This window comes from Taudactylus pleione, unplaced genomic scaffold (genome assembly GCF_031769625.1).
Source record: "Taudactylus pleione unplaced genomic scaffold, aTauple2 ptg000102l, whole genome shotgun sequence".
Classification (NCBI taxonomy): Eukaryota; Metazoa; Chordata; class Amphibia; order Anura; family Myobatrachidae; genus Taudactylus; species Taudactylus pleione.
Window position 1 is genome coordinate 5,211,866 of NW_028284504.1, and position 13,320 is coordinate 5,225,185.

The 13,320-nt window shown below is 47.1% G+C and overlaps 1 protein-coding gene across 11 annotated transcripts in view; it reads right to left on the minus strand.

Moving 5' to 3' along the window:
* TANC2 (tetratricopeptide repeat, ankyrin repeat and coiled-coil containing 2) overlaps window positions 1-13,320 on the minus strand; it is a 632,660-nt gene that overhangs the window by 168,214 nt on the left and 451,126 nt on the right. For all 11 annotated transcript variants that reach the window (XM_088470703.1, XM_088470704.1, XM_088470696.1 and 8 more), the window contains one exon: window positions 7,797-7,979. In XM_088470703.1, coding sequence (XP_088326829.1) covers window positions 7,797-7,979 — 183 coding nt within the window. The remainder of the gene's footprint in view (window positions 1-7,796; window positions 7,980-13,320) is intronic.

A 13,320-nucleotide genomic window follows, 5' to 3' on the forward strand; every position in this document is an offset into this window, starting at 1 on the left:
ACTGGGAAACAACTTTGGAAAGAAACTCGGGCCGAGTGCGGAGCACTGCCCTGCTCCCATGAAAAACCAAGAAAGGGGGTCTACAAGAAAGAGCCCCTAACTCAGAAACACGTCTGGCCGAAGCAATAGCCAGAAGGAAAACAGTCTTAGCTGTTAGCCATTTAAGATCCACTGAGCCCAGTGGTTCAAACGGCGGTCCTTGGAGAGCCCTCAGGACCACAGCCAAATCCCAAGGCGCCACAGGTGGAACAAAGGGCGGCTGAATGCGGACAACACCTTGCATAAAGGTGCGCACATCCGGGATTGTAGCAATCCTACGATGAAACCAGACAGACAGGGCCGAAACCTGTACCTTCAAAGAAGCAAGGCGAAGCCCATGATCTAGTCCCGCTTGCAGGAAGGCGAGAATCCGAGACAGAAGAAACTCCCGCGGTGCATAACCTCTCGGTCGACACCACTGGAAGAACGTATGCCACACGCGATGGTATATCCTCGCGGAAGACGGTTTCCGAGCTCGCAACATGGTACGCACCACAGAGCTGGAAAACCCCCGGGACCTCAGCATGGCCGTCTCAACAGCCACGCCGTCAAAGACAGCAGAGTCAGGTCCGGGTGACGACAAGGACCCTGAGACAAGAGGTCAGGTCGTAGCGGCAACCGCAGAGGACTGTCCACGGACAGACCCTGAAGGTCTGAGAACCAGTGCCGTCTGGGCCACGCGGGAGCTATCAACAGGAGCGTCCCTCCTTCCTGTTTGAATTTCCGGATTACCCGTGGAAGAAGGGAGACCGGAGGGAACAGGTATGCGAACCGGAACGTCCACCGGACGGACAGAGCATCCACCAGAGACACCCCTTCGTCTCTTGTGCGAGACCCGTACACCGGCAACTTGTTGTTGTGCCGGGACGCCATGAGGTCGATCTCTGGAAGACCCCATCTGTCCACCAGTAGTTGAAAAACGTCCGGGTGCAGGGACCATTCCCCCGGATGAACGTCCTGGCGACTTAGAAAGTCCGCCTCCCAATTGAGCACTCCCGGGATGAAGACCGCTGATATGGCCGGAAGATTGCGCTCCGCCCAGACCAGGATCCGAGACACCTCTACGAGAGCCGCCCGGCTTCGGGTTCCTCCTTGCCTGTTTATGTAGGCCACGGTGGTAGCGTTGTCCGACTGGACCTGTACCAGGTGACCCTGGAGAAACCGATGTGCCTGCTGGAGAGCATTGAAGACCGCACGGAGTTCCAAGATATTGATTGGAAGCTCCGCTTCTGTCGGAGTCCACCTGCCCTGGAACAGATGTGGACCCGAAACTGCTCCCCAGCCCCGAAGACTGGCGTCCGTAGTCAACAGGACCCAATTTGGAATCCAGAACGGACGTCCCTCGCTGAGGTGGGTCGTCTGTAACCACCAAGCAAGGGACAGGCGAACCTCCGGGGTGAACACAATCGTCTGGGACTTCAGAGACTGAGGCAGCCCGTTCCACTTTGACAGGATCAGGTGCTGCAGAGGTCTGGAGTGAAACTGGGCATATTCCACCATGTCGAACACCGACACCATGGAGCCCAGTAACCTCATCGCCGAGTGTAGAGACACCCGGCGGCTGTGCAGACAACTGCGCACCCTTGACTGCAAAGCAGAGATCTTTTCCTCCGTCATGAAGATCTTTTGCTGTCCCGAGTCCAATAAGGCTCCAAGATGCAGAATCCTCCGAGACGGGATTAGAGTGGACTTCTGCCAGTTGATTAGCCAGCCGTGCCGTTGCAGCAGGGCAATGGTCAGGTCCAAGTGGCGTAACAGGAGCTCTAGAGATCCCGCCACCAATAACAGGTCGTCCAAGTACGGCAACATGCGGACTCCCTGCAGCCGCAGAGAAGCCGCCATGACCGCCATCACCTTGGTGAAGACACGTGGTGCTGTCGCCAGGCCAAAAGGTAACGCCCGAAACTGGAAGTGGTCGCTGCGGATTGCAAACCTGAGGAACTGTTGATGGCGCAAAAGAATAGGGACATGCAGGTAAGCGTCCTGTATGTCCAATGACACCATGTAGTCCCCAGGTTCCAGCGCCAGAATGATGGACCGTAGGGTCTCCATCCAAAACTTCGGTACCCGCAAAGACTTGTTGAGTGCTTTGAGGTTGAGAATCGGACGATACGACCCATTGGGTTTCTGTACCAAAAAAAGATTTGAATAGAAACCCTGGCCCCTCTGGGAGAATGGAACAGGCACTATAACTCCAGCCTGGAGCATAGTGTGCAATACCTTCCGCAGCTCCGTAGCCTTGTTCCGGTCTGATGGTAGACCAGTGGTGAAGAATCGAGCCGGGGGTCTGTGCCGGAAGTAGAGGGCGTACCCGTGGGAGACCACCTCCAGAACCCAAGTGTCTGTCGTAGTGACCGACCAACACTGGGCGAACTGCAGCAGGCGGCCTCCCACCCTGGGATCCCCCAAAGGGAGGCCCGGACCGTCAGGCCGCAGGCTTGTCCTCTGGCTTGGGGGCCGGACGTCTGGTACTCCATGCCTGCTTCCGGGCTTGACCGATTTCCTAGGGCCAGCCTGACGAGGAAACGACTGTGGTTTGGGCCTGCCCTGGGCCCTAGATGACCGAAAGGACGATGGTCCAGAACCAGAAGGAGCAGCGGCCGACGGGTGACAAGCCGATTTGGCTGCCGCCAGCGTGGCCACAATCTTATCCAGATCCGGACCGAAGAGAACTTCTCCGGTAAACGGCAAGGCTTCCAGACCCTTCTTGGAATCTGCGTCCGCCTTCCAGGATCGCAGCCACAAGGTGCGACGAGCAGCTACCGCTGCTGAAGAAATTCTAGACACCAGAGTACTAATGTCTAGAGCCGCCTCGTTGATGTAAGTGGCCGAATCACGGAGATTGCCAATCAACTCCGCCTGTTCGGCCGGACAGTCGGAATCAAAAGAAGCCTCTAATGAATCCGCCCAGCGCTCCTTCGCTCTGGCAACCCAGCAAATGGCCATAGCCGGCCGTGCTGCCCCCCCCCGCAAGGGAATAAGCGGACTTCAGGCAGATTTCCACCTTGCGGTCCGTAGCATCCTTAAGGGAGGACATGGATGGCATCGGCAATGTGGCACTACGGACAAGACGGGTCACGTGAGAATCCACCTGTGGAGGGGATTCCCACTTAGCAAAATAATTATCCGCGAACGGATAAGCCACCGCGCGGCTGGTATCTTTTGCCAGGCTGTTTCCACGCCCCCTCTAAATGGTCCACCAACTGACCCGAAAGAGGAAAGACTGTGGCATCGCCCTTCACATCTTTGAAAAAGGCATATTTAGACTTAGCCGCTGGGGGAACTTCGTCCTCAATCACCAAGGCTGTGCGGACCGCCCGAATAAGTCCAGGAATATATACTTTGGACTTAGCATCAGCGTCCTTAGTATGGAGAGGTTCCTGATCGTAAGGATCCAGAATCTCCCCATCATCAGACGTCCCTTCGTCATTCTCATAAGGAGCAGACAGAGACGCCACCGGCCGTTTATGAGGCCGCATCACAGACTCCCCTTGCAATACATCCGACAAGTGCTGTACAGAACTCGTCAGGGAGTTAACCCACGCTGGCTCCTGAGAAACTGGGAGCGGGGAAATAGGGAGACTGTGGGGTACCACCAATTGTCGTGGGAAACCCTGCATGGGTGACGACACCACAGACTGCTGGGACAAACCCATCAGAGTAAACGCGGGCTGCGGAGCTAACTGGCCCACTAAAGCTGTTAGCGCCTGAGCGAAACAAGCCCAGGGCGGCTCCTGTACCGGTGCTGTAACCGTCAGAGGCCGCGCCATGGACAAACACTGCCGGCAAAGGCCCTCCGCGCTACCCTCCCCCTCCGCTAACGGTACTTTACACGTGGTACACTGTAGCCGGAGGGGAAAATCACTTTCAGACATGATGGCACCCCGTATGTGACCCCTCTCACCAATTATATATTAAATAGGCGAGAGACCACCCTGCAGCACCGCACCGCAAGGGCTTAGCAGAAAGAACAGGGACAGTAATAAAGCTGACAGTTTAGAGAAGAAAAGTTACAGGCAGCGCTAGCACAGTCACATACAATGCAAAGAAAATCAATTCCTGCACTAACAGTGCTGATCACTCAACTACACAGACACAGGGCCTGGTAGGACACAGCGCTGCATACACAAACCTGACCACAGCGGAGGAGAGGTATGCGGGGGGACCCAGACCACGATGCTTCCGTCCAGTGCTTCCAGCAGCGTTCACCATGCGTTGGAGAAGATGGCCGCCGAGGAGCAGAAAGGAGGCTGGCCTGGGGGAGGAGCGCTGACACAGGGCCAGTCAGCACAGTGCAGAGAGGACTGTGTGCAGCGGGGGAGGCGCCGGCTGTGAGACAGGGAAGGCGCGCTCCCCTGGCATGCATTTAACCCCTGGGACGCCGCAGCACTACCGCTCTGCTGCAGTCCACTGTCCCAGGGGGTAGTGGAAGCGCAGGTTGGTCGCCTGGCTCCACGCTGCAGCCAGTCCCCAGGGAGCCCCCTGCCTGGGGACTTAGGACCATGTGATCAGCGGGGACCCACCGCGGGACCCCGCTGCTTACCTCTGTCCCCCTTGCATCCGGCCATGGTCCGGAACATCTGGGGTCACCGCTAGCTGTGACCCCAGATGCCCACCAGAATCCCCGGATCAGTACCGGCGTTCTGGTACCGGCGGGGTGTAGGGAAGACAGCATGGACGTCAGGACTGACTGTCCATGCTGTTCATCCAGATGTGCAGCCACAGCTGCATGAAGAAAAAGCTTCAGGGGCTCTTCTAGCCCCCACTCCAACAGGTGCACCCGACTCCGGCCGGGCACCAAACTAAACTGAGGTGCCTTGTCTCGGGGGCGGGGTATAGGAGGGGGACCCAATGCATCCTGGGAGGCTGAAAGCTTAACTCTTTGGTGCCCTGCGACTGACGTCACACCTATACCCCCAAGGTATCCTGTGGATACCCTATGGACCCTGAAGTAGAAATATCAAACTCTGCATATTCCTGTGCTAATAATATACATTACATAAGTGCTGCCCCGCTCTGTCAGTCCCTCCATTGGTTGCCGGTTTTCTACCGTATTCAATACAAAATACTTTCACTTACACATAAGGCTATTAACCAAACCACACCAACATACATCTCTTCACTCATCTCAAAATATCTCCCAACCCGACCTCTACGCTCAGCACAAGATCTGCGTCTCTCATCCCCATGCATTTCTTGCTCCCATTCACGGTTACAGGACTTTCTTTGCGCTGCACCCACTCTATGGAATGAACTACCTCGCACAATAAGACTTTCAGCTAGTCTCCAATCCTTCAAGCGATCCCTGAAAACTCACCTCTTCAGGCAAGCTTATCAAATTCCAGAACCTCCCACATAACCTTCATAGCTTCCATATCTAATTACATCCCCTTTTTACAGTCCACACACAATCTCACACATTGTCTTTCTCTCACATCCTCATGACATTTGGTCGACATTCCTGTGTGACTGGATCATGCAGCCAACCAAGAAACTGTGCATTCTGGCTGGACCAAATGCAATATATAGCACCTATCCTTGTGTATCAATGCCTATTTCCCTATAGATTGTAAGCTTGCGAGCAGGGCCTTCCTACCTATATATCTGTCTGTTATTACCCAGTTTTGCTCTATTAATGTTTACAATTGTAAAGCGCAACGGAATATGCTGCGCTATATAAGAAACGGTTAATAAATAATAATAAATAAATAATAAGTGGAGTATTAATAATACCAAATTAAAAAAAGGCCATTGTGGTCTATTGCATTACTGCAGTGGATTGTCATTTCAGGAGGGAGCTGCTTATCTAACTAATCAGGCTGACTTTGAGTGACATATTTACAGAGATGCTGTGCAGAAATGCACGCTGTGGATTTCAGCTTTTTGACCTGCATTAGATTCCATGAAGGATTCAGGTCAAGTAATGAGGGAGAAGCTGCAGCTACCTGTAATGGAGTGTAGAGGTCATACATTACTTTTTAATAGAGCTGTACTGGAATGTTAAGGTAACACTGAACACTGTATTTTACCTTCCACGGCACAGAACTAAAAATATTAAAGGGCTAGTTGGTAGTTTAATTAAAGATAAATCAAGAAATAAAAAAAATGTATCTTTGGTTTTAAATTTGATAAAATAAAAACCAAACACTTGAATAGGAATTATACTTTGATCTGCATCAAATGTACCATTAATGCCATACGGTCAATCTATCAATAAGGAAGATTTGCAGGATGAAAATATACTCTATGAATTTGCTGGAGTAGTTTAGCCTGGTGTGTAACAGTTGGGTGGTAAATACAGATGACTTGCATGGGGTATATAAGACATAATCAGTAACATATAATAATTATAAAACTTAAAATGTTTTCATAACATTCTGCAGTTCTTGTTACAGACTTGTCAGATTTGTCAGATGAACGATTTGAACGATTTTACCAAAGTTTTGAACGATTTGAACGATTTTTGACTGCATTATGGTGCATACACACGATCAGATTTTTCCTTCAGATATGAACGATAACGATTTTAAAATCGTTCAGTCGTTCATATCTGAAGGAAAATCGTTCATATCTGACATGCCTGAACGATGGACGATCAACGATGCGCGTTCCCGTTTGTCAGATAACGATATCTGACATCTGATGGGTTTGCAGTCAGACTTGGACGATTCCATTCATTTTAATGCAGTCAAAAATCGTTCAATCATTCAAATCGTTCAAACTTTGGTAAAATCGTTCAAATCGTTCAATCGTTCAGTCGTTCATCTGACAAATCTGACAAGTCTGACAAATCTGACCGTGTGTACGCTCCATTAAAATGAATGGAATCGTCCAAGTCTGACTGCAAACACATCAGATATCAGAAATCGTTATCTGACCATCGGGAACGCGCATCGTTGATCGTCCATCGTTCAGGCATGTCAGATATGAACGATTTTCCTTCAGATATGAACGACTGAACGATTTTAAAATCGTTATCGTTCATATCTGAAGGAAAAATCTGATCGTGTGTATGCACCATTAGAATGTAAATTGAAGACAAAGGATACACAAGTTTCCACTAAAATCAAAATAAATATGTGGAGTCTACATACATATACAACTATACACACCTATGTTTAGACCTTTTAAAAAACACAAGAACACTTAAATTGGCACAGGGGCCAAATTTAGGATCTTTTAAGATGCCACAGAAGATGTGCCTCCATTGACCACAATAATAAATTACTCCAAAAATGGAACCTCTGCAGTAACCTTTCTCTAAGCCCATCAGCTAACTGGCTCCTAGGATATGTCAAGCCCTGCGTTAGGAGTTATAATACCAAAACAGCATCACAAGAGGCACAGTTACAGTTTTATATTAATGTAACTATCACTACAGATTTATTTGTGTTTTAAAATGTCTTTATACTACCTGTGATTGGAATGGGATACAAGTCCAGATACACAGTTCACTCTTTACAGAACAAAACATAATTTAAGGATAGAAAAGCAGAACATCAGGCAAAATAGATTTTAGAGATAAAGTTCCTTCTCACAAGTAGTCGCATGAGACCGTCACAGATCAAAAACTATTCAACCCCACTATTGGCCAGTTGGCTGTCTTCAAGAGTCAGTACAAACAAAGAGCTTATAAACTGGTGGGGGTGAGTAGATGCAGAATATTTAGATTGCTTAAATAAGGATGCCAAGCAATCTGTCCTGTTGTTGATAAACTTAAGTCCCAGCATGCTCTGCCAGAAGCTGCCTTCACTTACCGGTTAGTTTCTTGACAGGCTGCAGTCGCACACTGATGGCTTGGTGGGTAAGAAGGGGGGAAGAGGGTAGTGAGCGGGACATGCCCTCCATCATGCGTATATGCTGCATTCCCTCGGTTACCGGGAGGGGGCTGATGGAGTAGTCCGGCTCAAACGCACAGTCGTTCTCAGAGGAGGAGCCACCTGTCAGGCAAATTTTAAAATATTAACATTAATCCCAAGTACCTATTAACAAGTATAATAAACATAATTGAAAAAATAATGCAGTTTATGAATTCCCTAGGAATTAGTGACATCATTAAGGTATGAGGCACTTAGTACCTCATGCTTCAGAAAATCACTGAATTTGTTCAGGCCTTACATTTAAAAACATTACTTTCATAGAGCTTGTTGAATAAAACAAAAGTCCTCACACCTGAGTGGATTTATGCAAATGATAGTGATATTCGTTTCTTATAAACGTGATAGTCGCTTCTTATAAATACGGCCACTAGAGGCACTGTTAAGCTGGGTACAAACCTATACAATCATTGGGCCGTTCATCTAATATCAAGAGAACGGCCATTGGATTGTATAGGTGTGTACCCTGTCCCGATGCAGGAGCATTGGCCGATAAATGACTTTTACGCCCCTGCGGGCTCGGGAGGTCGCATCTTATGTACAGTTTAATATTCGTCGGTTGAACCTCCCGATCCCATAGAAGCCTGTACACACTGTGCTATGTCTGCACAGTGTGTACGCGGCTCACAGGGGGTCACACTGGGGACAGACTGCACGGCTGATCGGGACAGTTTTACCCGATCAGCCTGCAATCGTAAAAGTGTGTACCCAGCTTTATACTGGATTCTCTAGTTAACCTATCTCAGCTGTGGAAGGATTACACAGCTCCCACTCATGTTTTAATACAAATAAGCACAAAATAAAGGATTCTAAAATATGATCCAATGTCTATTGAACATTTATAGAAACAAAATAAATTATTCTGTAAAATACAAACAGACGTAATGAAGAAGGAGCAAGTGCAGGATTATTCCCATTGGTTTAATGTATTTGACTATTGGTAAATATAAGCCCCACCCACTTTACTGACAGAAACTAGTCGTACAGTAGGTGCAGTAGTAAATATACTGCATCTTACATGTAAACTGTTTTAAACCACATGCCTTGCCACCCTTTCGGCCTTCTTTCCCACCACCAGGATGAAGTACACATTCTCCTTTCCTTCACTTTCTCTCTCTCCAGATGCTGCTCCTAACTCATTTCTTTAGCCTTTCTCTCTCTTTTGATTCTGTCCCCTTCAAACATGCCCTAGTACAGCGGTGGCCAACCCGAGGTTCTTCCTGCCTTCTAATGCGGCTCACAGGCCAGGAGTGATCCGTGCGCCAGCTCCAGGAGCTGGATAGACCACAGCTGCAAATTCCATTCAGCCGCAGCCTCCATTCAGCTACAACCCCATAGAGTCAGAAGGAGAACTAAGTCCACCATCACATGACCTCCCCTGCACACAGCAACACAGCCAATCTGGCAAGGAGGGAGAGGAAAGACTGCAGTGGGCTCTTCTCCCTCCACCCTCTGCATGGAATTTTTTGTCATCTGACAAATTCCCAGGCCTGAATCCCATGTACAAGGCCCTGATATTCCAAGGGAATCTCAGGAGTTCAGTTCATGTGTCCCCCTTGCCTGTGCCGCTGCAGAATTCAGCAGGGCACAGGCAGGAAGAGGGAGTCCAGCGGCCGGCACTATAAAGTAAGGTAGAGAGACACGGGGGTGAGAATGAGCGATATAGGGGAGATGAGGCTATGAGATACAGGAGATGAGCATGTGGCTGCAGATGGAGAGATACAGGGGGTATGTGGTTGGAGAAACACATGAGATGAGGCTGGAGACACAGCAGGGATGGTGCTGGAGACACACTACATGGAATTAAGGCTGGGAGCCACAGGCAGGGATGATCAGTACTGGGTAGTACTTATCACATAGAGTACATACAGAATTTTGACAATTTTTTTTTTAATATCTGAGGTGCGAAATCTGCTATATTTTGCTGAGTAGCAAGTGTTTCCTAAGAATATACATTGTTCCTGTATATGAGACCAATTGGAACTTACAATATGTATTCCTTTATGTGAAGGCACAGAGATTAACCCCTGAAGAAGTCTCCAAGGAGATGAAACGCATAGGGTAACTGTTTTTGATCCTAATTCGGTGACTACATCACTACGAATACATGCTTTAAACCTAAGGGTAAATCGTCCATGTTCAAATGTGGAACCCTGTAAACCTAATCAGCACAGTCTAATATTGTATTGGTACTGTACAAAATGTTTTTTTATTGTAATAAATTGTATTATGTTTTTATAAGGGTGTCAACAGCTTTTTGTGAATGTTTACCAGAACGGTCTTTTCTTTATTAATTCTCCAGTATAAACTGTAAAGCTACTCAGGCGCATTCGCACAGACCTTTTTCTATCTCTATTATCCAGTCCCACTAACAGGGGACTCTGTATGAGTAGCTGCTGGATTTAGTTCTCTGTATAGGCACAGGATAAGGGTGGTTTGTATAACACACACACACAAAAGCTGACTTGGCTCTTTGTTTCGGACTGGTTGGCCAGTCTGACCCATCTTCAAGAAACCCTCGCTTGACCCTGACTCTCTCTCTAACTACCGTCCTATCTCTCTCCTCCCCTATGCCTCCAAGCTTCATCAGCATCTTTGCCTCACTTTGTACCTTTTCACCTATTCTTCTTCTGGAGCCTCTTCAATCTGGCTTCTATCCTCTCCACTCCACTGAAACTGGCCTCACCAAAGTCACCAATGATCTGCTGATGGCTAAATCCAAATGCTACTGTATTTTGCTCTCCTCATCCTCCTCGATCTGTTGACTACCATTTCCTTCTCCACTCCATGACTGTGTTCTTTCCTAGAAAACTCTGTTGCCCATATTTTGTGTACAGGATCAAGCAGTACTGAATCAATTCCCTTTCGCAATCTCCACTGTATGCTCCTGTTAGCTTCAGCGTGTTTCCCTACCCATACCCCTGTTATTTGTCCTTCCCAGTCTGGGGTGTGATATTAATGTTTGGTACTTATGCTTTGGTCTCCCACTGTGTATGGTATTTATGCTCTGATACCCTATTACAAATTTCTATGTGTACTTTGTACAGCGTTGCATACACTTTGTGATGCCTTATAATAAAAGTTTTCTTTGTTTTGTTTTTTCACATGATGCCGCCTGCTGCTATTCTCTCAGGATGAGAATATAAAAGTTACCATAGGGCAGGAGTGGCCAATCCGCGGCTCTTTTGGTTTTAAGATGTGGCTCCCCCCATTGGAACTGGGAACGCTGGTCTCTGAAGCAATCAGAGACTAAAGAAGCCTCTGATCGCTTCAGGGGCCTGTGCTCCCAGTGATGCATGATGTCACCTGTGATGTGAGGAGCCTGTCCTCCGTGCCTGCCTGATCTAGTTAGATCCAGTCAGAGGCAGCGGCAGCACCAGTGGGAGCGAGAGTGGTCAGGTAAGTACTGGGCTGGGGGCACTGCTTAAGGGGCACTACTTTAGGAGGCACAAATACAGTGGGAACTACTTTAGGGGGCATTGCTTAAGGTAGCACAAATACAGGGGGCACTGCTTAAGGGACACAAATACAAGGGGCACTGCATAAGGGCCAAAATTACAGGGGGCACTGCATAAGGAGGCACAAATACAGAGGGCACTGCATTAGGGGCACAAATACAGGGGATACTGCATAAGTGGGCACAAATACAGGGGATACTGCATAAGTGGGCACAAATACAGGGGATACTGCATAAGTGGGCACAAATACAGGGGATACTGCATAAGGGGCAAAACTACAGGGGCACTGTATAAGGGGCAAAACTACAGGGGCACTGCATAAGGGGCAAAACTACAGGGGGCACTGCATAGTTCATAGGAGTCATGCTCCTGCAAATGTCATACCAAATGCGTGTGCACAAAAATGGGACATGGCCTTTTGACAGCTAGGTCCCCATTTTTGCATCCTGTCTGCTCTTTAGCTTGGCTACAGGTATTTTATGGCTCTTTGCCACCCCTGCCATGGGGGTTTCTAGTTTGGAAAAAAATGTTGATACTGCATAAATAATAACAACAACAATAATTATGATTTGGTCAATGGGTAAACAAAACAAGATAGCAGTTTAGTGTATTAACGAACATGAGCCAAATACTATAAAGCATTAAATATAAAAAGGTACATCCTAAAATGGACAAATATAATTAAAAATAAATAAATTGATGTATTTTTTTCATTGAACAGATAAAACCACCATCTGGCACATGAAATATTAAGAGAAAAGTTTATTATACTCTGAAGGCACCTGCCAGAGATGCACCATTTCTGTTTGCACTCAACACACAGTAAATACAGTTACATTTGCAAAATAAAATGAGTAAAGAAAGATTCTCTAGATCATCTTCATGGAAGAAATTCTGGGCAAATTTATAAATAAATGCCTTGATTTCAGTTATTGATAGCAAACACTACAAATGTGTACGTACTAAGAATATTTACACATAAATATCATGTCTTATCTCTCTTTTGTGAAATATAGGAGAGTCATTGCTGCAGTAGCAGTCTGGGAATTCAGCCAAGTGGCTGGTTAATCTTTCCTTTACAACCACATTTTTTTCAAGATATTTTACAAATGTATGCAATACCTAGATAGCATATAGCAAGCAATCTATACTGTATACACAATAAAATGACAGTTTTATCACTGAGAAATTACATAGAGTTATGCTGGGTTTTATTAATTAGGAATTCTCATATTTATTTGCTTTTGCTTGTGTCTTTAAAGTGTGCCTTTCACATACACACGGGGAAGGCAGCCATTTTCTGGGCTAAATCAATATACAGCTTATCAATTGAGGAGAAGCTGGTGACATCAGTAACATTCTGCTGATTAGGTACATGATTTAAGCACACCTGACTTCAGGTATGTCCTGAGGCATGAAGCATGCTAATTTTTAATGAATTGGACAAATGTTGATGTGTATTGGCAAAGTGGGCTCAAATCTAAATTAAATGAACACACATGGACCCATAGGCCGAGCGGCCAATTTTGGTAAGCAGCCATACTTACCAATAGCTCACAGAGCTATTCCTGCACATTTTAAAGTAATAGGGTGTGAGAACATGCAAACTCGCATGTTTCTCACACCCTGCAACTCACAATGGGAAAACACGCATCAAGATATTTTGCCATTGTGAGCATGGAACTCGGGCAATGTAACAGAGAGTGAGTTTTTCACTCACACACTATTACTGACTGAAAACTCGTAAAAAAAAAAAAAAAGACCTGCTTCAGGATAGCGAGTCTAGCAGAGCAGGTCCGAGTTACACAGAAACATGCACAGATCTGTGAGTTCCATGCATGTTTCTGTGTGTTTAGAGCCTGTCCTAGTTTTTAAAATACAGGGGAAAATCTGCATAGGGGTCCCCTGTATTTTAAGAACCAGCACTGGGTTCTGCTGAGCCTGTC